The 25,329-nt window shown below is 41.5% G+C and overlaps 1 protein-coding gene across 4 annotated transcripts in view; it reads right to left on the bottom strand.

The window, feature by feature from the left end:
* ccdc88ab (coiled-coil and HOOK domain protein 88ab) overlaps window positions 1–23,472 on the bottom strand; it is a 71,733-nt gene extending 48,261 nt beyond the window's left edge. For all 4 annotated transcript variants that reach the window (XM_088934417.1, XM_088934418.1, XM_088934416.1 and 1 more), the window contains exons 1-3: window positions 22,623–23,472; window positions 22,417–22,517; window positions 13,713–13,821 (exon numbers count right to left, since the gene is read on the bottom strand). In XM_088934417.1, coding sequence (XP_088790543.1) covers window positions 13,713–13,821; window positions 22,417–22,517; window positions 22,623–22,685 — 273 coding nt within the window. In that variant the 5' untranslated portion in view covers window positions 22,686–23,472. The remainder of the gene's footprint in view (window positions 1–13,712; window positions 13,822–22,416; window positions 22,518–22,622) is intronic.
* Window positions 23,473–25,329: the final 1,857 nt, after the last annotated feature.

Below are 25,329 nucleotides of genomic sequence, written 5' to 3' on the forward strand. Positions count from 1 at the left end.
AATCCTATGATTATGGCAGCAACCATATAAGATGGGAACAGAGAATGTCAGAATATGTTCCACAGTCATCTGTTCCTGTCAGGAAAAGGTAGCTATGTATTTTGAGGCAAACAGATAAAACTGTGTACATGTGGGTGTGGGGAAGGAGGTCATGTGTTACAGAAACAATCCATTTCCATTATATTAGTCTTTGTAATCTTTGCAATGTTGTTTTTCACTTCCAAAACAGCAGGTCACTGAGGAAGGATGCCCTTTTATATTCTGAAATGTCTCTCTCGTGTCTATAACTAGCTTTACTTTACACAGAAATCACTATAACTCTCTTTGTTGCGTGCCTCCTCATGCTGAATTAGCCCCTATAGAAACATTTTCAGTTTTGTCTGGGACATACACTATGATTCAGCTCACAGCCTAAAACAAGCCTGTGAAAATGGGCAGTGGAAAAAGAAACGATTCACATCCTTACCTATAATGCTTCCTATTGATTTATTTCCTGAGCACAGTAGTACTGCCCTGTAACAATAGAAGTCAACAAACAAAGCGCACATCATGTTATAGGCTAATTACAACAGGTTTTTAAAGGGTTCAGCAATTTTCATCTTTAAAGACACATTTTCATTAGCTTGGACTGTAGCTGAATAAGGCAGAGTACAGCATGCCAATTAACATTTTGGCAGTTGTCCCTCTAACCTCTTCACCTGTCATCAGCTATTTACTCCTTTTTGTGATAAGGCAAAGCATGTGGAGTGCAGAAGGATATCTTGAGTATAAGCCCGTTTCTCAGGGTTGGTGCCAACTAGAATTGTACCACTTAACTCACAGAGCCAAACTTATACAGACCTTAGACTGAACTGAGGTCTAGAGAAGAAACACCACAGCCATTTCAATAAGGGTTAATAGATCAGTCCCTGTTAAGCACAAGCAGCCTGGAATATTGCAGGATTTCAGGGAAAAGATACAAGACACCGGAAGTTGTTGTACTGTTCAGTACAATATATCCAAAAATGGACTTTGATGACTCTCTGGGAGCACTAAATACCATTGATGAAAGTCAGTCCTCTTACTCAGAAACACTAGAGCACAGGATGTACATGCTTGAAGACTCTTTTGGAGATTTAACCTTTAAGATCCTTTTCCAAGTGATCTATTCACAGCAGATTGCTAGTATAGGAATCCGTGTATAAATCACAATAAAAATCCATTTATAATCTCTTCCACATTTGATATGCTGACTTTTACTGTAATCTTACATTAGTTTTCAGTTTGAGCACTCAGATCTGGAATATATATTAACTTTAATAAATATGCATGCATCACTTTGTAATTTCACTTTTCCAAGGCACTGTACTGTAAGTATATACAGAATAAATGCTAGAATAGGGAGATGCAGTATTTTGCAGCCTGGAAAAAAAAGACAAGTTAGTAACCAAAAAAAGGCTCGACTTTGCATGTATTTCACTCTTTTTCCTTTTCATCGTGAAAATAATTTTTTAACCACATTTTTGTCAATATTATTTATAGCCCACAATGGACTTAGTTACAAGGTCTGAAAATGGTGTTATTGTGTGTCCATTTTCTTAAGAAAATTCATGCTGGGCCAACAATATAACAGATACAAAACTCTTTCTATTGTGCGTTCATCACCCTCCCACTACTCATTTTCACCACCTGTCTCCAAAAAGCCATGTGTTTGTAAAGCCAACTTCCACATTTAGGCCAACTGCATTACAATTTCACGCTTTCTTTAAGACTAAGCAACTTCCACCTTCCTGAGCTGCTCTACTGTAGAAGTTGGTTTATGTTTTTTGCAGGCAGGTTGAGGGAAAGCAGCTGCAATAGCTTTGTGTAGTGCATTCAACAGCTGAGAGGATAATGGATGCGTTCATTTTGTTGCACTTAACCTAATAAAAACAAATGAACTGATTTCAAGCACACAATAGGGAAAAAGAACAGGTACATATCCCAACCACAGTAATCGCAAGATAAAATGTTCAGCAAATCAACATCACTTGTGTTTTGCTTATTGTGATTAAAAATGTTCACTTCACCCAAGTGGTTCATTTGTTACTCTTAACACCCACAGTCATGAACACAGATTACAGTGTGGAAATGCAAAGTTCAACACACAGCAGGATGAAGCAAATGCAGGATTATGTAGTGTTAACATTAGCATGACGTGCGATTACTGCATATTCCTTATGCATAATACATGGCTGCACTGGGAGAAAGGAACAATGCCAGAGTCATGTTCCTCTCTGACAGAAAGCTACATGTCAGAACAGAACATCTTCTCACATTTTTCCACTGTCAACAATAAAACCCCAAGTGCTTTTTCTTGACTTCAATTCATCACTCATGCATCTTAATGAAAACACTTGCTGAAAGTAAATGGAAAATGCAAATTCAGCACGTGCTGGAGCTTTCACCATTCGAACAGGATGTACGGTACGTTAGCTATGGAGTACTTTCTACACGTGCTTCACAGTGAGATATCCAAAGATCTAAATACAAAGATCTAGATAGACCACTTCATTTCATTAAGATGAAAAACATTTACAGCACTACCAACTTTCCAGTAGTTCTATAAACATCCTGACTTTTTGTCTGTAGCCAATATGGGTGTCTAATCATGAATAACGCTGGCGTTTTCCTCAGCTGAGAGAACGAAAACCGTGCCCCAAGAACAGGTCACATTTCAGTCTAGAAAAACAGTGAAGAAGCAGGAAGCCGGGAGTCCCCATTTTATGACAAGCTACCAAGGTGTCACTTATAGCACTCAGTGTTTAGTGCATAAAAGTTAAACACAGCGCTGTAAGCCTGGTGTCTGTCATAGTACGAGAACCTTTATAACTTTAAAGGAGAAAGCAGCTCTAAGGAATTATTTTCCTTAACTCAACATCAAAATATTTGCTTGATAAAGAACATGTGTAGAGTGAAACTCTGAACTTGGGGTTAGTATAATGATTTTGGAGGGAACATAAGACATATGTGCAGGTTTTTTGTTTTTTTTCGTCGTACCTTTTTAAGTCCCTAAAACTTCACAACCTTGCTGCTGCAGTGCAGGGTCCAGTTTACCTGTGGCCCGTATCGCCACACCCGGTTCCCTGCTCTTCTGTGAAAGGAGGAGATTGTGAAGGCCCTCTGGGGGGATATACAATGACGAGCACTGCCTTGTAAACTCCTGAACGCCTGAATTACAGTCGACTCATTCCGCAGAGCCAGGAAAGGTTGCCATGGAGACGTCACTAGGCTTATTCATCCCTGCCTGGCTTGTCAAGGCCAAGGGCTAGATCAGTCTCCTTCTTCTTCAAGTCTTTCACGCCTATCTGCGATGAACAAAATTACATTTTTTGTAAAAAAGAACTATTTTGCTGAAACATGGTCCAATTATCATAAGGGACCAATAAAAATGTAAATGGGAAAAGGAATGGAACAGGGATCTGTTTCTGTATGTGCTCCATTGTCAAAAATGACAGTATTTGCTGGTACAAAGCACCAAAATAATCCATCCCTTTTAGGTGAATATTAAAAAAAGATTCATTTCTCTTCTTCACCAAATATACAATAAATAATATGATTAAAAAATCCTACAACACTAAAATTGAGGTTATTATCCCAGATTTAAAATCAATTTTACATATACATGTTAATTTCCTGCTATAACATTCATTGTTCCTTTGGAGAAAGCATGTAATACGGATTTAGAATGAATGTGAACAGTTCCAGCCAAAAGCATCATGTAATATTTACACTACACACAGTAAATGCGTCTAGAATAGTCTATAGACTATTCACTTAGTCGTGATAGTCAATTAGTCTGGATCTATTAATGAAAAGCATATTGAGACCTGTAACATTTTTTATACTTTTAAGTATGGCTGACTTTCCTAAAAGGTTTCATAACTGTCCAGTGGGAGTCACTGCAGTAATTAGCTCCCCTTCCCTTTGTTCTCTGCTGCTATCCATCTTCTTCCCCGCACTCAGAGTGGGGACAGCCTGGGGCCTCAGGCTGCTCCTGCTGCAGAAGTTCACTCCAGCCAATCCAGGCCTACATGAGCCTCACACTGCTGCGGCTCTCTTACACACTCCTTCAGGGCGAAGGGTGAAACCATATGCCTGTAACCTGCCCCACCACCTCCCAGCCTCTCCACATCTGTCTCCGAGCCCGATCACTTCACAAGCCCTGGATTCTCGGGGCAACGACAGCTCGCCTCATCAGAGGCCCAAGACCTCCTCCTGCACTTCCCCGAACACGGGATCTGAAAAGCTAATTAGTAACCAGGACTGTTGCTCTGCATTTAACGGCCAGGGCTCTGACACAGTCAGATCAGTATTCACTGACCTAAAGCAAGTACAGAGGGCAAAGAGGTTTACAAAGGTCCTGGATGCAAAAATGCTGTAAGGAATGAATTTCGTCTTTCTTATTTTAAATGGTCGTGAAAACAAACCAGTCCTATCTCCCCCCCAAAAAATCTTTCCAACATGAACCCAACACAGGTCGACACAGGAGCCACGCTGTGGCACTACTGAGAGATAACGAGCAGCTGTGCAAGAGGGGAAACAGACTGCAGGTCAATCCCCATTCCTCCATTACCGATTTACGTCAAGTGAAGAAAATCTGTAAAAGCCAGGAACAAAAACTGTGCAGCAGCTTAGCTCTGTACTGCATGCTGCAAGACAGAGAAGATGAAAACAGCTAAGCAGTTGATCAGACAAATACTGACTAGATTGATGAGGAAATTTTACTTTCCTAATCAAGACTAATGCATCCATTGAATCTGCAAAGTCAAGAAATGTGAAACAGTAAAGGGAACTAAAGGCTTGTAAGTGGCTTATATGCAAGTTCTTAAACTTTCTGGTAGTTGCTGGTAGTTCCATCTGCAAATAAGGCAGAAGATGTCACAGGATTTAAGTCTGTTCACAACTGAAGTCTGCTGCTTTTTTAAAATCAGGTCACAGTAGAAAGACTGATATCCACTTTGGCCATTGAACGCAAGAGGCTTTATGACACAGAGTTACAATAGGAATAACAAGGAATGGCAGTGAGGCATTTGTAAAGGACATGCAGGCTACTGCTTGAGGCAGCCTACAGGTCTACATTACAGACAAAGTCCAGAGACTACCTCAAATTATTATACCAAACCTTGCAAAACTCCCTGTGACTTTATACTACAAGAATCCACATTGAGGAAAATTAATCTTCCAGTTCCAGTATTATTACACTAAAAGTAACATGTCTCTTTACCGCTGTTCAAGCCATTGTATTCTAATTAGCTGGGAACACAAGCCAGAGCTTGTTCCTTTCCTTTTTAGTTCTATGTGTCCTAAAATACTTCCTGAAAATGAAGCGTTTTATAATTGTTTAAATGCTTTTAATGAGTGAAACCAGGAACTGTAATTTGCCAGATAAAATCTTGTGCGTCTTTCAATGTGCCTTGACTTCCTAAAGTAATTATGCTCCTTCAGCAGAAAGGCCACTAGCAGGACAGCAGTGCTTGTGGCTTTCAGTCACTTGGAGGGTTATAGTATACTGGAAGCGAGGACGATTTTACATCAGAAAAGACAGAAACCTGCAGATCCAATAAGGTATTGCAATTATTAGAAAAGATACAGAATAAACAAGGTCCTCTCAAGCCACCTTTGTTTGTGAATTGTGATGAGCTGTGAGGAATTTCATATGACTTGTGAAGTACACTGTATAAAAGCAAAATTAATATAGCCATACAGAGGGGACCAGGGTCTCAAAGCAGTTAAACAGAAAAAATTATTCAATTGGTACAGACAGAAGTCAGGGGAAAAAAAATCATCAACTAGCAAGAGAAAGCAAAGGCAAAATAGGAGGACAAAATGTAGTGTCTGATCAAGCACAGAGAACATCCATGAAAATTGTGCACATGCAACACAAATCACAGATGTGTCTGCAGCACAATGTGAATCAGATGCATGTGAGCAATGCATCAAATTAAAGCAGTTCATCCTCCTTCAGAACGCGAGCTGAGAACAACTTCTTCTGTAGCTCAGTGCAGCATGCTAGTGTGAGAGACAGCAATGCTGCCTTACAGCTCTTGGATGCTGAGGCTCAGTTTCCGAGCCTCTGGGGTACCCAGTGTCTGAGGTTTCCATGTTCTTCCCACATCTGTGTTTTCGTGGGGCGCTCCAGTTTCCCTTCATCTGCCAAAGATGCCCACCATGTACCACCATGCCCGCCATGTACTGTAGATAGCCTGGCCTTGCATACCACGTTGTATGCAGACACACTGCATAACTCATAAATGTTTATGATATTCACTCAGTTATTATAGTATTGATATTTTCACATATCATTCCTATTCTGCAAAGTTTGGAAAAACAGCTTTTCTGTGACTGCACACACAAAGCGCAATGGGTGTTGGAAATCACCCAGCAAAGATAATTTTCAAGGCCACTGGCATTGCAGGGGCTTTTCACAAGGTTACTGTACAAAGCTGCTCAATAAGAAACAGTTTCTGCCAAAACTTCCAAGTGGCCTATCTCAAACAAAGGCCAGTTTTGTACGAAAAAGTACATTTCTGTACTTCTGAACTCAACAGACAACTGAAAGTCACTGTGCTTGCAGACTATAGTACATTCATGTAATTTCCAAAGCAAATCTCTGATCTCCAGAACAAACATGCTTTTTAATAATTCAACCCAGAGGAAGCTGCATCCTTCAGCCTATAGTACAGTACACTTTACTTACAAAAACATACTAAATTAGAAAAGTAATCATAGCTGCTACAGTGGTGGGGAGGGATAGGACAATTTTAAGCTTAAATAGATCTCAAAGTAGTTCAGCCTGTTAACTTGTGCTCAAAAAACACAGAAAGCTCAAATTTTGAGTCACAAGTTTGCCCATTTCAGGAAACTAGCCCTAATTCCTTTGAGACCAGACCTATTTCTCTCCGAGAATGAGCTACTGTTCACCAGTTTATGCAGTCCAAATAAAAACCTCCAGTTACCTAAGAGTTTCCATGCAGCGTGGCCTGTTTTCATTCAGCTCTTTTAAAAGAATCTAAGATGGCGATATCTGCCCTTTTAATAAAAGGATAATACATTGAGAATAGATGATGCAAATGTGCATTTGAGTTCATTTTGTACCCTGTTAAACAACACTACAATTCACAGTTCAAACTCGTGAGACCTGACACCAACCCAGAACAGACTGCTTGTTTAATTCACTATTCAAAACAGCGAACCTTATATTTCAAACAACTTCCTCCTTGACGTGGATGAGAAAATATCAAGTATACAACAGCCATAGTGAGCATGCTGACAAATTAAACCTCACAGATACTGGAGGCAACAGGGAAGTAAGCGGTTATTACAAATAGTCAGGGCATGAAAACAGAAAACAGAGGCTCTCGTTTGTAAGATCTAACCCTGATTCTTAATTACTAAGGAAGATTATAGTCCTTAATAAATCAGTACCAATATATTACCAGTATGAGGACATGAGGGATTAGCTTTCCCTCTGCACAGTCTGCACGGCATGAACCTCAGATCAGGACTGAAATCTACTTGTGATTTCAAAGACATTACTTTTTGCTACCATCTCAAGGGACGAGTGTGTTACACAGCATTAATATTTCCAAAACATATTTTTCTTTACCCTGACCCTATTCCTCAAGATTTGTTGAATAAATGCTAAGACTAACTTTAAGGCTAGAAAAAACAGTTTGGAAACTGTAAAGAAATATTTTTTCATTTTAGTAGCTTTTAGACTTCCCTGCACACCAGATCTTTCTGTCCCAAGATTATTTCTGTCAGCTTCAGTGTAAAATTAAGTTATTTCATAATTCGATATGAAATGAAAGTAGGGAACCTGTGAAAATGCACATTATCTGATTGAACAACTAAAAGAAAAAAACTGGGCAGTAAGTGGATCTTTTGGTTCATGTCGCAGAACTCCCGGCTCATCTGCCACAGTGAAATGCCAGCTGCAATTTTTCCTTTGCAAAATGCCTTACCACATTTCCAATACTGTGTGGGTTAACATTTAAAACAGCATACTTCTTGTGGTTCTGTTTTTCCAAAACCTCTAGTTATCTGAAGCAGAAAATATCTGCCGTGTCTCACTTGCAGTCTAGACTGCAACTGAGCCTGTCTTGGTTTGCTCCAAAACTTCCACAATATTCCAACATTTCCGAGATTCACAATTTAGGCTGAAATTAAGAAACTGTCATCAGTTATACTGCACTGTATCTTACTTTGCAAAGGCCAGCCATTTGAAATAAAACAACAAATCCCAGGATTTGGGAACACGTCACAAACAGAAGAAAACAACTGCCACAACTCCAGTCAAGCCATGGCTGACGGCAGTACATATTTCCCCATCAGTCATTGAGGGGACAATTATTCTCTTAACAGCTGCCTTGGAACAATATGGAAGAAATCAAGATCTGCTCTGGTGAAACAGCTTGCGCTGAAATATTTTCTTTCCGATTCAGCTGATCTCCTACAGTGTTTGCTTGGCTGTCTGGGGGGTCACTGGAGGCCTCTCTCACCCCAGAGGAACACAGCTGCCGAGACGGCAAGACCGCCAGACCACCCTCTCATACCTACTAGCAGCCTGGACAGAACACTGTGTGCTACCCTTCGACAGTCCAAACCCAATCCTGAAGTAACAAGCAAGCCGTCAGTGTCACAATAATAACTGCTCACTTAGGCCTGGCGCAGGGTTACCGGACTCAAAACAAAGGGCAACACGCGTGCAATTAGTCCATAAACACTGTTAGGAAATGGGACACAATGACCTGCGAGATGTCCTTTTGAACAACAAGTGCTCTTTGTGCTTTACACAAATACTGGCTCATGATAATACAGAGTGTTTGCATTATTGACCTCAGGCAAATAATAAAATAAGAGTCGCTTGCCTACACTGATTTTTTTCAAGCTTCCTTCTTTAGAGCAGAAAAGAAGCTCTTGGCCTCTATTTTTAAATCTATCTTCATATCCCTTATCTGCCATGCCAGAGCTGCACAGGAAGATATCTAGCACCGTGCCAGCCCACACGCTTCAGCTTTTTTCAATTTAAAGATTCTTAAGAGAGATCTCCAAGTCAAGTGCCACGAATCATCTGTCAAGCTGCTTTATGGGAGAAGCTGCAAAAATATAAAAATATAAGTTGAGTGGTTCTGGTTCGAAAATTAATCAATAAGACTCTTTTTTAATCTAAGGAACATGACCCCATTAACAGAAAACAGTATGTTAATTTTACTGTCCGGTGAGACTTGAATAGAGACTTGGATTTAGTTAGCAGGTCTAGTTCACTGGGGTAGCCTTTTTCCCTGCCTAGTATCAGTGTATTGTGTGTGGTCTCCTGTCTCTCAAACACCATTCATTGTCCAGGATCAAACAGATCTCCTTGAAGATAACCTTGACTGCTTAAAGACCCATTTGGCAAAAAGTGACATAACATTACATTTCCAAAATCAGCTAGTCTATCTTAGACACACTCAAGTGCTTTAATGTGCTCAATTACCAATGCATGCATCTTTAGAACAATACTATCAGCTCTGGATTTAATGCCTCGGAGCTTTTCCTCTCCAAAAAAAATCTTAATTTTGGATAATTTCTTCCCAGTGAGGGAGGAGCAGAGATCACAGGATAACCTGGGATATCAGTCTGTTTTTGGTAGCAATCTCCAGAGCACTGACACAGAAACAACAATAGGTGCAGATGCAGAAAAACAGCAGACCAAGCAGCCCAAAGATTGCTCAGAGATCAAAGCAGACAGGCAGCATAGGAGCACAGCTCGTTCCATCTCTGAGCCCTTACCCAACTATTAACATTCTTGTAGAGGTGACTATGATGTTCAAATGGAGGGTATGTGTGGGCAACCCATTCTCACCCAACTACAATGAAGTGTCTTTAAAAAGTCAATATTGCTTTCAGAGGTATATTTAAAGTGAACCTTCACAGGGCCCTAATATTTTTAGACTAGCTAACTTCCACACAGAGAACTTTTAAATCTACAACTAGATTAAACAATTTCATACTGCAGTGAGCCTGACTGATTGTCCTAAGAACAGCAGTGGATCTACAATTTCTTAATATTTCCAAAACATCGGAGTTTGATGTCACTAGGTATCATGTTTTGCCATCAAGCTTTGACAACACGCGCACCAAGGCAGACAGCAAATATTCAGAAAGCAGGGAGAGCGGTGAAAAAGAGACACTCACTTTGCTGAATTACATCAAGAGATCATGATCCATGTGACTGATTTCCTAGTTGCTTGTTAAAACGATCAGATTAGTTCTGCTATTACAAATCATCTGTGAAAACTCTAGCATTGCGGAAAGTGTTTTGAATAATGCCTGCCATGATGAAAAGAAAAGCGTGGCATTAAGAATTAAAATTGGATTCAACTGACTGTGGCCTGGAGGTGGTTTATGAGATGGATCCCGGGGTGGGCAGTGTTTCCTGTCCAGCTGACTGGGCTACAAAGAATCAGCCTTTTTAACTCCCTCGATGCGCCTAGTGAGCAACAGTGCATTTCCTAATAATCTGCTGGGGTTAACTGCCAGAAGACTCTTTAAATCCAATATCATGACTGCAAGTTTTTGAGAAGTAAAAGATTAAAAAGCAGAAGAACACTCCATCTAGTTTTGACTTTTTTACTATTTTAAACCCTTTTACCTGCTCAAACAAGTCATTAATATTCTCTTGTTCCTTTTCCTTTCCTTTGCATGAATCAGCTGTGCTTCTCAGTAGGCTATTTCCAGCAAGCTGAATCATGCATGGGTCATAGTTATTATTCAGAGTGTTAAATGACATGCACAAAGGCCCAATTATCTTTGCCAGCACCCAGAGTTGAAGAGAAAAAATGCAATTTCCTGATGCAAACATCCTCCTAAATTATCATGACTGAAATTCTTAAAATCCCAAATATATAATTTAAAAAGTTCACATTTGCACGCTGCACACACTAACCACAGACATCAAAAAGAGACATCTCTCTCACAGATGTTAACTGGCCATCCTACATTCTAAGCACCATTTTAGAAAGACCATGAGAAACACATAACCAGAGAGAACAGGATATAGACACTTAAACCTGCGCCAAGAGTACAAAACACTTCATCTTGTTTCATATCTATGCGTTTTGTCTTATAAGCCATTGCAGAACACATTCTGAAGCTCCTATGATTGAGTGAAACTGTTTCTGATACATTTAATGATACTCCCACAATCTGAAAGAACATCTATTCAATCAAGGAAACACACCTATAAGAAAGCAATATATAAATGGCTCATGTTAAAACTTTATAAGTCTCATATTTTGTCATGATGAAAATCATATTTTTATGAAACAGATTACAAAAGTACAGAGCATCTTAAAATCTCATGTGAAGCCTTGTACAGTAAAAGATATAGTTATGTGAAACAAAGCAATGGCAGCACTTCAGACACAATATTTATTCAGTTTTGCATAAACGTTTGGATGTACACAAAATACCTTATTTAACTTCAGCATGTAAATCATCTCGCATAACACCCCCCATAAATGTAGATAAGAATCAGAAACCTGAAACACAGACAAATTTTAAAATCCAGACCAATTCAGAGTCTTCCAAAAGACAACAAGAATTACAAATGTTTTTTTGACCTGCTCTGGAAATGAACATTCAATTTTGGCAAAGGTGGAAAGTTACTGGAGGACCAGCTGCTGCAGAGGGGACAGGGTGCAAGAGGGAGCCACAGACGATCACCACACAGCAGGACAGGCTGCCAGGCTTTTATACAGACCATCAGGAGAAGGTCTGGGGATTTAACATGCACTTCCATGCTCAGAAACAGTACATTAATTTATACACATCACATTAAAGTGAAAAAGATGACCAGATCTTTTAGGGTTGTGAAAGAACACATATTTACCATGTGAAAGGCTTAAATCATAATCACCGTGGCTACAACACGATGAATACCTTTTAAAACAAACAGAGAAATTGACATATAACATTGGTTCACAAAAGAATATATTTAAGAGGGTTTTTATAGGAGTTGTTCACAATGTGTGGTACAGAGATACATGGTATACAGCATGTTATATGCCCGTGGTGCCATTCAGGACTAATTTTGTCACATAAAAATCTGAACTCGAAAGCCCTGTGAAACGCTGTTCTTGGAGCCGAGAGCACTCCTGTGCACACTCGTGGTCCAGCCCCCCCACACATTTAGCAGGGCGCCACAGCGGTAGCAGAAGGACAGTCAAACGTGACTGCCGCTGTGGGACAGGATGCCACTGGTACCGGCTGATGGCCAGATGTTCATGCAACCTGATCACCACCCCAGGGGGTTTTAAAGCTATAGCAGCATGCTTTCACAGCGCGGCCCTCACTTTATCTCTGTCCTCCGCAACACCCCAGAACAGACAGGATGCAATCTGTTCGAGAGCTGCCCAGGTCACGCGCACAATGCTGTCCCACATCAGGTGAAAGACTTCTATTACTCCAGCAAATTGAAAATGGTCAACTGTGGCTTGCGACCACTTACATAATGAAATGGGTTGACATCCCCTATTTCAATCAGTGATAATTATATTTATAATACCAAATTAAAGTCAAGCAAACAAAAGCATTATTTAAGAACAAAGTGCCACAATCACAGCAGTCCAGTGGCAAAATGAGGTGTTGTCATTTATAATAAATCAATCATAGTGGGCTTTTAGAGCTTTTTTATAGTAATTCAGCATGTAGTTGAAATTTAGTTGCATTATTTAGTGTAGACTGCAGCAAACAAACTGTGAAATAATTTAATCTCTGCCATAGCCTGTAAAGATTCCTGGTACTGAACAGAAAGGAGCAAAAAGCAAGCAGATTTTAATTTCCCCCAAATGTCTTTGTTTTTTATATTGCAAATCATGCAAATCTTGCATTACTGAACCTCAAATGAAAACCAGAAGCAAGAACAAGGGGAGACCAGATCCACTGGCTAAAAACAGACCTCATTTGTCTCCTCACATCTTGATCCTGGGGACAACCGTCTTATGTGTAAACAGAAGACTTCAAGCATGACTACGAGAGGGAAATACACCACTTCTAAAATGTTTTGCATGACCACCCACCAAGCACTTCTCCTTAGTGTGCAAGCAGACTTCTTTGCTTGTACAGTATATCAGCGATGGAACTAAGCTCCGCTACACATATATTACTCATTCTCTTAAAACCTCACATTTGGATAGAGTTATCATTTCCACATCACATAAGCCACAAACATCTGTGGGTGCATGCGTGTGTATAGAAAAAGCAGTTCTCTCTCCACCAACAACAAAGCTCTTGGCCTTGAATTTCATACTCCAGCATCTGAAAACCTTGATGATAGACAAAAAGAAACGCATATGTTCAGAAAATAGAATTTTAAAAGCAAATAATACCCACTGAAAATATCAAATGGACGCATTGAAGAATGAACCCTGGAAGTGGTTTGGTCTCTGGACTCGCGACTGGAGCACTGTGGGCTCAAATCCCAGGTGCAGATGTTGCTGCTGTACCACTGAGCCAAAGTCCCTAGAGTAAACCCAGGTCTATAAACCCATGGTCTGCATGACAAAAATGGATAATTGCAACCTCTGCAAGTCGCTTTTGAACATCAAAAACATCAGCCTATTATAGTAATAAATCCTTAGTGCCACGCCCAGTAAACCAGGGCTTCAATACTGATGAGTTAAACTGGGAATTAATCATCCACTCACCTGGTAGTACGATTTGATCTGGCGCACTAGTATCGACAAATTTTGTATCCTGAGAGTCGTATCGTTGTTCACTTTCTTGTTTGTTCTTTGAACAGAAGCATTAAGATTTCTGAAAGAAGAAAGATGGTCAGTATTAACACAATATAATTTCACTACAGTTGTTGAACAGAGATGAAAAAAAAATCAAGGCTTTTTTATTTAAAATAGGGGAATAAGGAAACTTCCATAGGATCTTTCTGTGCAAATAACACTTTGACAACATTTTACCTTCACCTGTAAGCAATGTTAAAACAAGCATGGCCTTTACATCAACATTTTGAGGACACAAAAGAAAAGACAGACATGAGTTACAGTAAAAGGAAATGAGATCAGGAAAACAACTGAAAAGAGAAAGAGATTTATTTTAATTTATGCAAGTCATTATGTCCAATTTCAATTAAGCTCGGATCATAATGAATCCATAATCATTACAGATACCTTCAGATGGGTCTCTAAATGACAGAACACATGCCAGGAAGGTTAATGAACAGAGTTAGCTCATTTTGTCATCTCCCATTATGGCCTAAAAACCATGTTAAAGCCAGACTTACACCAAGGAGCTGTAGCTGTTGTAACAGCACACTTACAGCACTTTTGCTGAACAGCTATCCCATTTCCAAATGGAACTCCACACTTGAAACATGGTGTCACTTATGCAATCCAAATGTAAAAAGTGTTTCCAGAAGGCTCATCTTGTTTCTGCTGTGGAACAAACCAGTACATTTTGTTCTGAACCGGGTGAAAACCCATTGATACTAAAAACCCATTGATATTCCTTTTTTTAGTTAAGATTACAAATTAAATAAAAATGCGAAATTAAGAAAATATACATGGATAACAAAATCATGTTACATGTATTTATGCAGGATAAATATTTACTCTTTAAAAAATGTTGTTTTGAACAATACAACGATGCACAAGCTGACAAATTCAAGGTACATTTGATGTTTGTTATCCGAGGTCTGAGCTGAGAAGTAATGAAAACCACATTTTTGGAGGGATTGAAAATCTATTACTCTGACAGTTTTAATACCACTGCCCTCAAAATACTCCTAGATAAAGACACATAAAAAGTCTGATTAAAAGACACAGGGCATGGACAGATGGCTGTGTTAAGTTATAGGCTCTGACCTAATTTTGTACTGGAGCAAATCTGGTGAGCCAACGTTTCTGTTCAGGGCGAAGGGAATGTTTTGAACAGCAAAGCTGTGGGAGTGGGAGTAGCAGAGCACATTTTCGTGGTGAACCAGGATATTTTGGACCGCATGGCCACTCATTTCTATTGATCCAGCATAGTGCTTTTTGTTTCTTTGGAAAAACCAAATAGGCCAGCATCACAGCTATTGTGAAAGCTGTATTGGAAGAGCATCTGTGTTACATTTTAAACAAGGTTATCTTTGAAGCCACGAAGGACTCCTATCTGTATCTGGCATATTTTAATATCACCGTCCTGTTATTGCTTTAAAGTTTCAGTTATTCTGTCATGAACTCTTACTGAACCAGTCTCTCCTCCCTGCTTGAGTGTATACAGTAAATGTTTAGATCAGTTCTCAGATGCTCTTATGTGATTTAGGCACAGACCTCTCTCAAAGGTACCAAAAAACACCTCCTCACATCTGTAAAACTTAGGAGTGTATGCAATAAAGAGCTTCTTACTGGCATACTGTATGGCCTACTGTGCTACACTAGACTTTCCAAATTATACAATTTATTGTACAATTTAGTGTTTAATGTAAATAACAAAAAATAAAGCAGAAGAAGCTAAATGATGATCATTTTCCAGCACAATAGCACAATTTTCCAGCTCTGTCCCAAGCCTTGACGAGTTCCACAGCAGTTTGCAAATCTGGGGTGCTTTGTCTGAGACTGGCTTCTTCCCTCTCCCCACAATCGGAAACTCTCCATCAAGTCTGTGGGTTGTAATTCAAAGCTTTGCAAGAGGCCTGCAGTTTTGACTTAATCAGGGCCTCTGACTTGCTCCACACTCTTTAATACTCCAGCAAGTTAACTTGTAACACATTTATGTCACCCTATGACTGAAAACCTTTTTCTCTCACTGCTCTGCCCCCACCAAAAACTATCTTTTTATAGTCTTGCAAATCAGGAACAAGGGTCTTTTTTCCCTGCAGTTTGAATAGATACAGTCACGTGAATCGCAAATCACTGCCTTTATTGAAGATGCACAGCAGGGGATCATTGTAATTAAATTTAATTAAATACCAGAGAATAAAATGAACCCCCCCACCGATGAAGACAGTTAGTTAAAAGAAAGAGTTATCTATGAATGCTAATTAGAATATCTCCTCGATATGAGGTCACAATCCAATAAATGTAAACCTTAAACCTTGCACGGTGCTCGTTTTTCAACGGATATCAATGAGCATTAAAGCCCTGTGCAGCTGAATAGGACCCTTTGTAAGGTGGAAAATGAAAATGCTTCACTGACAAAATAGCCCAGCAAAAAAGGCTGAATCTGTGGAGAAGTCAATAGGCAGCACAGCAGTAAAACACAGCCTAGAGCATTTTTACATTTATGAGTAACCTACTTATGACAAGTTGCATCAATTTCAGTTGAACTAAAAGATGGCTATTGTGTGAGACAGGGGATTGTGAGCACAGAACAATCCAAATATGTCGCTAGAGAAATCAGTCCAGTGTAGATAAAAAAAAAGAATCAAATAATGGCACTGGATATGCAACTCAAAAAAAAAATCAATCAATTACACCAGTGCAAACCAGATACACGTGCTAGTCCTGAGAGCACAATTACACTGGACACTGGATTCTGACCGGGCAGTCTCTTACAATGCAACTGTTGCTGGACAGTCACAAGTGAAGAGACAAGGCTCCCAGGGGAGTCAGAGCAACCCAAATGTAACGGATCCTCTCCTCCTGCACGTGCCATAGCTAAATGAGACATAAGGCCTGCTGTGCGAATGGCGCTCTGCTGGAACAGCAAAACAGAACAGAGAAGGCAACCACAGTACCAGCGTGCATACTGTAGAAGAGATCCGATATTCTGGCTCTACAGTCATAAACAAGAAGAGTGATATCCCCCAGAATAAAACGTAAATAAAAGAAACTTAATAGCTTAGTGTAAATGTTCAGCCCTGTCAAATGAAAAATGGCAGGAGTCAAAGCCGTTGTATCCCAAGAGGAGGGTTTTAAAAGTCTTAATACCTTCACTCTCGTGTTCTACAAGCCACTTAAACATTTTGTTTCATGTAGTTTAATTTAGCACCAGCTAAACAAAGTATTTGCCTCAACAGCATGCTGAAAATGTTGAGACGAGGGTTATTGGTTGTTTCTTTTGTTTACAACATACTGGCTGCAAAAACTTCAGCTACAGAATACAACAGTGCTGTACCACAGGGGCAAAGCATGTATGTAAAAATGACATGGCTAGCATGGTTCATCACATTCAGGGTCATCAGCAACACGTGCTCTCAAGAGCAGGCGACTGACAAGATCTCACAGGCAATGTCTGAAAACAAAGCACAGCAACTAAAACCCAAGCAAGTGCTAATTTAATCACAAATTACCTAAAATAGGATACAAAGGTAAAATATACATAATTAAGGAAAAGGCTTCACTGGAGTCCTGTAGCTATAGCACAGTATAGAGGCCCGTTAACCTCCTGTTGGACTCTGAGGCCTTTCATCTGCCCAGATAATGATCACCAACAAGGATTCTGACAAGCACACACAAGGAACTCTCCAAGAATTCAAGGAATTTTGACATGGAGCTTAAAAACATAGAAACATTTTTTAAAGAAATTGTGCATTTATGTTGGCACTGGGCTCTGTAAAACACTAAAATAAAAATGTAAGCAAATGGAAGACAATATTTAGGCCAAGAAGTTGCCAAAAAAAAAACAACCAATGGATTAATTGCTCTGCCAAATTTTAGCCAGGACTGTACAGCAATCCTTTTGGCTGTTTTGAAATTAATATTTGAGTGAGACTGATGAATAACAGCATACAAATCAGATGGATGGAGGTCACATTCTGCTGCATGACTTCACAGGTAACGAAGGAGGTATTTATAATGGAGATGGAATAAACTATACTGTACAACAGCTGAGAACATCAATTAATAATTCATCCACATTACATAAACCTTCATACAATGAAGTTTTAAAATTCATACAGTGGAACTTGAAAGGAATACAAACATTTCAACATGGTAAATATTAGAAGGAAACATTTTATACTGTTAATTGTTTAATCAAGTCCACATAAAAAAACAGACCTAATCTAACTTAAATATGTGCTTTAAAACTGTCACATAATTATAATAAATAGCTTACAATATGCTGGACATAATAGGGTTGACTATTTAATGCACATCAGCAAAAATTAAGATGACAAAAAGTTCTCTATTTGGGGGGGGTGTCAGAATTAATGGGAAGTAAGTTCTGACAACATTTCAAACCAAAGCACAAAAACTAGCAATAAAGTCCCGGTATTAAGGGCTCTCACAACAATCTGCTGAATAAAGACCCTCCTTCTGCAAACCGACAGCTCTCCACCATTTAGTTCCACTGAGTCCTGCCTGACTGACACACTGACCGACATCTATCAGAACTGGAATCTGATAGCTTAATGGCCACAGCATGCCTTAGCCTCAGCTCTCCACATCATCTCCTGCCATCTGTGCATGTTTCAGTGTAAACCATTAACTAATCCAAGAGGGTTTCCCAATCCCCAGGAAGGCTGCAAGCTGTAGTGCTTCCCTTGTTTCAGACAGCGTGACAGGACGCCAAGATGACCAGAGAACATACAGAATCCCACACGTCCTTTTTCAAAAGCAGAAAACACAGCACTGTGCTTGTCCTTCGACCTGTCTTCATGAGATCGCCATGGCAGGGTGAACAGTGGTCCATTAAATATCTTTCAAACTCAAAAGCTCTTGTCCCCTTCTGCGGGCTATGACAGGCTTGAATGCTTCAATGACTAGCTCCTCTAGACCGACCCTACCGCTCCACCACATGGGTGATAATTAGATGTCAGACAGTACATTATACAGGTTTGCTTAAGGTCTCTAGCTGTCCCCTTTCAGCTGTTCGGATTGAAATATTGCCCCCGTACTGTACAGCAGGAGGAGAATGGATAAGATGAAAGAGGCAGATACCTCTTGTACTCTCAGTCTCTGCACCTCCCGCTACACATACAGCACAATTTTCTGACAGTGATGAGTGCCCTGGTTGTAAACGAACTGTCATTTAAGCTCTAAACTGATTTGTACGATCAATCCTTTACCCATTTTTCTTGATAATCACCCAGCTTGTCTAAAGCTGGGACAGAAGACCCTCCATGAGACAGGGTTCTCCGATCCCAATGTCAGTATTGATTTCTGAATGAAAAAACGCCCTGTACCGCCATGAACTACCGTCCTCAATAACCATAACTCACTGCCGTTTAAGAAAACAACAAAGGCAGCCGCGCCTTATCGTGCACGACTAATTTGCTTTACAAATTACCCGGCAGTAAATCAGTTTCATTATGTTTAATATACACAGCTTAATCTGTGCAGTTTCCAAAGCGTACATTCCCAGCTATTCAGGCACTCATGTGGTTTGTTTTCGCCTCTTCTCAAGCACACTGTGACACTGTGAACTGGTCATTTACTTAGGGCTCGGGGAATCAAAAATTGAAAATAAAACAGGGTCTCAGAAATAAAGACTTCATCTGGAAAGACCTTCAGCAGAGACTTTAAACTGGAAAGCTGTGTTCCAAGTGAAAATATGACCCATGTGTACTTAAGGCTCCAAAGGACAAAGAAGTACTTCATGAGTAAGTTTGACAAGGCATCCTCTGTTGTTCAGCTGTAGACTGAATACCATGATTTACTCAGGAACCACTGCAGAGACTAACAGCGACAGATGTCATCACAGTCTCAGAAAAGACAGGCAGAGACTTATGTTGTTTGAAGAGATGCCTACCAGAGTTTTGGCTAACTCCACACAGAAATTTTTCTCAAAAACTAAAGCAAGACAAAATGTGCTGCTCTCAGTCTATAGGTATATATTTTTATTATAACAGGCAGAAAATGAAAAAGGGTACTCAGGTTGTTGATATTTTTTAAACTTGTGCTTTCTGTTAAAGATGGAACCACAGTCTTACTCATTTGGCGCAGATCAAGGCAAAAAAGCGTGGGAGACCCTTTAGCAGAAAATAATTATAAAACACTGGAATTTAAATTTCTGGTATCTTACAAATGCTATGCGCAAGCTTTAGATGATTCTGGCACTATAGTCACGTTCTTAACAAGGAACAGTAACCCCTTTAAAATGATCAATAATAAGCAATTAGCAGACAACCATTGAGTCATCACATTACAAAGCCTTGACTGTCTCTAGGAATTAGAAGTGTTGAGCTGTAGAAGACAGAAGTACAAATTAAGATTTCCTGAAGCCTGCTGGTCAGCATTAGTTTACAGTTTTATCAGACCCTGATCTTACCCACTAGAACCAGGCCAGAAGTCCTAGTTTGCAAAGCTAATGATTTTAAGGCAATTATAGGGCACGACTGATGATGACAAAACTGACACTCTCACCATGGTGCTAAACGAACAGTGTTGATACCGCAATACACAATAAACTTCATGTATCAACATATCAGTCACTTTCTCTAAACTGTTTCAAATCTAGACTCAAAACCTTCTTCTTTAGAAGGGCCTTCACTTAACTGTTCTGTTACTATCTCCTTTGCTCCTCCCGTATTCAGTACCCCCCATCTACAGTCTCCTCTCATTGGGCTTTTATATTGTCCATAACTTGTGTTTTGTTTTTTTGGTGTTGTCGTTCTGTAAAGTGCTTTTGAGAAGCCACCTTTAAAAGGTGCTATATAAAATAAAGCTTATTATTATTACCACAATACCAGCCCATTTATTAGCATGTACAGTGTCTCACCTGATTTAGAGGCAACTACGATTTAAAAAGGATCAGTTTGTTCAGATTAAGTACCAGCAAGTGATGATCTTCAAAAGTAACAAAATGTTTATCTTAGTCTTTTTTTTTAACTGTACTGCTCAGCTAAAATGAGGAAAACAGCCAAGGACGAGAAGGTTTCGGAAGATATTATGGGCCAAGTAAGACTCCCACGAGCCAAACAGGGCTTCCTGACTGTCCTACAGAGGCTGCAGCCGAGAAAGAAAAAACGATTTGGCTGAAAAAAAATGAATCCCTAACAATGAATTATTCCAATCATTTACTGGAGGAAAGAAACACATACATGATCCCAACAAAATGTCAAAACAGACAATTTCCACTGATATCCTGCCTGTGGTGCCCTGGGATTCGTGGCTCTGTCCTCGGCTGACGGGCACAGGTCACCCAGGGTTCACCCTGTCCTCTAACCAACTTACAACCAACGTAACGCAACACTGGACCCACCAGCCAAAAGCTACCAGTAAACACTGTGCTTGGGGCTGCTAGCTAAGGAACAACACACTTTCCAGGACAAGACAGCCATGAGCCACCAGCAGCCAGAGCAGCCTTAGGCCAAGTTCAGTCCAACAGTTAAGGTGGGTCTCAAAACCACTGCACTGCTAAGCCCTAGTGCTGGCAGACCTCAGGCCTCTCCTGATAAGCAGGTTTCGATCAAACTGCGTGGATGTGCATTTACAAATGAGAAAACAGGAGGCACTTTGTTACCCAAAGGGCTTTGAGGTGTCTGGAACAAACTCCCCAGTCATGTTGTTGAGACCGATATCCTGACTCTCTTCAGCTGGATGAGATTCTCTGGATCAATTAGCTACTGACAACTGAACTGGCTAGACGGGTCAAACAGTGCCTTCTTGTTTGTTACCATTCTCATGTACAGGAGGTTTTCAACATTTTGCTCAGACCAGGACTGGGAGACCTATCAAGCTTGATCTTGTCTACTGTCTGTGGTGTGAAACGGCCGCTCATTCGCCCAGCCTAAGGTCCCCATTCATCTGTACTTGAGAACAGCAGACACCTTGACATCATCTTCAAAGGCACGGTCGTACGAAATAGATCTTAAAATCCCTTCGGTGTGCGAACATCTCCTGGTGTCCCTATTGATGTGCGGTCTCTTATGGCAGCTGAAACCCACAAAAAACGCAAGGCGAATCAAAAACAACGAAAATGCCAATATCTTTTAGCGACTCCCCCCGCTCACCCCCTCAGTTCCTCTTCGGCCAAATGCATCCGAAAATGTAAAAAAGAAATCGCCATTGTGAGTCAGGAAGCGCCGCATAACGCAGATTGCATCCTGCTCCCTCTGTACGAGCCCAGAGATCCCACACACACATGCACACGCACACACACAGGGCAGCGCTTCCTTTAGCGTGCAGATGACAGTTCGCCTGACCGCCCGAGTCACAGCCCGCCGGCCGGCTCCGATCCCGGTGCCGAAAACCGGATCGCACCGGGCGTCCGCGGGAAACATGGGGCACGCAGGACACCCGTTTGCACCACCGTGCTTCACAGCCTCCTTCGGTACCGACATCTGCCTTTCAAAAACAGCCTACAGCCAGCAGCACGCATTCCTAGGCGCCGGGGGTTTACCATCCCTGCCTGTTTCAGGCCATGCAGGGGAGAAGCACACCGTCGCCAACTGCCATGTTTAATACCCCGCTGTAGCGGTGAGCACACATCCACACAGCCCCGGGAGGTTGGGGGGGGGGGGATACTTACATCTGGAGCATGATCTCGTTTAAATAGATGCCGTCCACTAGCTGTATATACTCCGCAAGGCACCCGCCGTCTTTCCCAGATCGGAGCCCGAACGTTTTGACCTGCAGCGCGCAAGCAAAGGTAATTGTTAAAAAATAAAATCAAATAAAAGAGGATAAGTGCCCGACAAGGGAAATGCCATGGGGCTATGAAAGGGAAGACCTTACCCAAGTCACCAACGGCGTGCGCATGAACTGCTCCAGCAAGGGCGTGAATACTTCGCTTTCCATGTCGGAGTGTGTGATCCCCCCCACAACAACGGCAACAGAAAATAACAATGACACAAGGATTGTTGTGTAGTATTTTAGGACGGACGTCCTCGTTTCATCCGATGAAGGAAAAAATATATATCCTTTATTTAGGCGCTGTTCCGGCTCTGGGCGGTAGAAGTGAAGGCAACCGTGCCATCGAGCTCCGCTCCGAGAGGAAAGAAATCAGGGAAAATGAACATCCAAACATTTCTTAAGATCCGGCTTGGACGGAGGAAGGTGAAACGGTTTCCCCCAGAGCCAGAAAGCCACGCTGTCCGTGACGAGAGAGGCAGGATTGTGCGAGTCGAGCTATATTGTTAAGATCCCGGTCTGTGCTGGAGGGGGGTCTTACACCAATTTCACCAAAAGCAGGGAAAAAAAAATTCCCCTACAGTCCTGCGTCTCAACACGGGGCTGAACGGAAATACAAATTCTTACGTACGGTCATGTCCCCCCTACTCCTCCAAAAAAATCTTTTACGGATTTAAAAAAAACACAATCCTCATTGAGCCCTCTTTTTCAGGAAAGGGTAAAAAAAAAAATCACAAGGAGCGGACGGTTACCTCTTTAACACGCCCGGCACAGAATGATGTTGGGGTTTTTTTTTTTCGGTTGGAAAAACTGTGCCGTTAATTAGAAAATTACGACGGTTTTTAGTCGGTGAAAGCGGTCCGCGCGGCGACGTCCCGTACGCGTCAAGGCTCCCCGTGAGCTGCCTGTACAGCAGCACGCGCTGCTCGCTCTCCCGGCTGCCGAGTAACGGCCGCGAGCTGCCAGTCGGGGACGCGAAGAGCCGAAGCACCACCCCTCCCTCCCGACCCGTCTCACTGTCTCCCTCCCTCTCCGTCTCCGTCTCCCCGAGCCTGCGGGGGGCACTGATTTACCCGCACGAGACTCATCTACCTCCGCCGAAGCTCGCCGGGCTCGTGTCTTGGAATGAGATAAGAAAAATAGTGCCTGAAGAAACTTCACCGCCCCCCCCCCCTTCTCCTCCTGGGTGCTTTAGTCACGACCCCCCAATTTTCGGGGTGATTTGAGGGGGGGGTTGTTATACAACCCCTTGTACTAATTAAATCCTGTCTAAAACCGAGACCAGGAACCCGCCTAAACCGAATCGTCCTTTAAAGAAAGCTCGTAGGGGATGCGTCTAGGTTGAAATGTAATTCCCTGCTAACGAGACTGTCATTGTATTGCCTAGTTTCTGGAATATAGGAAAGCCGTTGTAGACGGTCTGGCTGTGAAACAGCACTAGCTTGTGCTCCTATCACCTTTTTAAAGGGACCGGAATCCCATGTCCGATTAGGAGGGGCAACAGCGACACCTGCTGTTAGCTACGGGTTGAAACACGCCGGTGACTTGATGCCCAAGAGGCCGGTTTAGACGGAGAGGCGGTAATGCGAAGGTGTCGTTCTCAACACAGTTTAGGGATGTGTCGTTATCGCTGACAACGCGTATGTGTGCCCGGTGTCCTAACTCAATCGGCGGCAGGAATGATCCTGCTGCCGTGACTTGACAAAGTCGGTGAGCCCCTGCCTTGATCCGAGAGACGACTCAGCCATCACTCAGTCCTGTAGGTTCTTTTTTTGTTGAGGTTTTTTATATTCTCATTTGTTTGGGGTTTTTTTTGTTATTTTGAAGATCTCTTGTGTTTTGTGGCACAGTTGTATGTTTTTCCACACCGGCTCTTAAGGGTTCTCATGTTTTCTTAACATTTTTTTTTTAATCCAAGCTTAATTGTATTAAGCATGGGGATTGATGATCGGTTTCTGGTTTGTTTTTGGACTTTAGGTTAAGTAATCGACCAGGATGAGAGTTTTTTTATTACTCAGAGCTTGAAGAGGTCCTGATTGAGAGGACGCCCTTAGCACTAACAACGGGCCAATTCCAGGGACACAGTGATGCCCCTCACATCAGCTGCTGTCGCTGCAGAGTCAGTCCTGTCCGAAGACTTTGGTTCACAGCTCTCGGACTGAACACCAGTGTGCCAAGTCTCCCTGCTCAGTGTAGCTTCAGTGGCAGCCCCCTCTGGTAACAAACTATCTGCTCAATCAGTGGATACTCCATTCTCTGCTTGCTGAGTTGTAAGTATCTAATCGTTCCCAAAGTGTCACCCACACAGATTCCTCTGGGATGGTGGGGTGGGAAGGAAGCGTTGGAACAGCTTTATGGGCCCAGTGTGTAGCTGTTCTGTACTTTCCCACTGACTGCACAACATGAGGCCATAGTGAACAATAACAGCATTCCCAGTCTTGCAGCCTCTTCTCTTGATTGTCGTTAAGGGAACTGTTCGAGAACATAGTAATGGACACTACATCAAAGTAAAAGAATGGTTTCAAAAGAGAGATGATCTAGGCAATTTGGTAGTAGCTCATTGGTCCAAGGGTCTCATCCAGCTGGGTCATGAAGGACTTCAACAGCAAGGCTGGGCAGCTTGTTCCACACTCCTGCCACCCTGTGGGTAAGACAGCACCTCCTGTTCTCTGTATTAAATGCTCCTCCATGTAGTCACCACCTGTGTCCTCTGCTTCATGTTGCAATGTTGAGTTGGAGGAATTTCTCTGGGCAGACTTGGTCAGTGCCTAGAGGATTCTGAATACTTGTCTCAGGTCCCCTTTGTAGTCTT

Source organism: Atractosteus spatula, chromosome 15 (assembly GCF_055471065.1).
Source record: "Atractosteus spatula isolate fAtrSpa1 chromosome 15, fAtrSpa1.hap1, whole genome shotgun sequence".
NCBI classification, from domain to species: Eukaryota; Metazoa; Chordata; class Actinopteri; order Semionotiformes; family Lepisosteidae; genus Atractosteus; species Atractosteus spatula.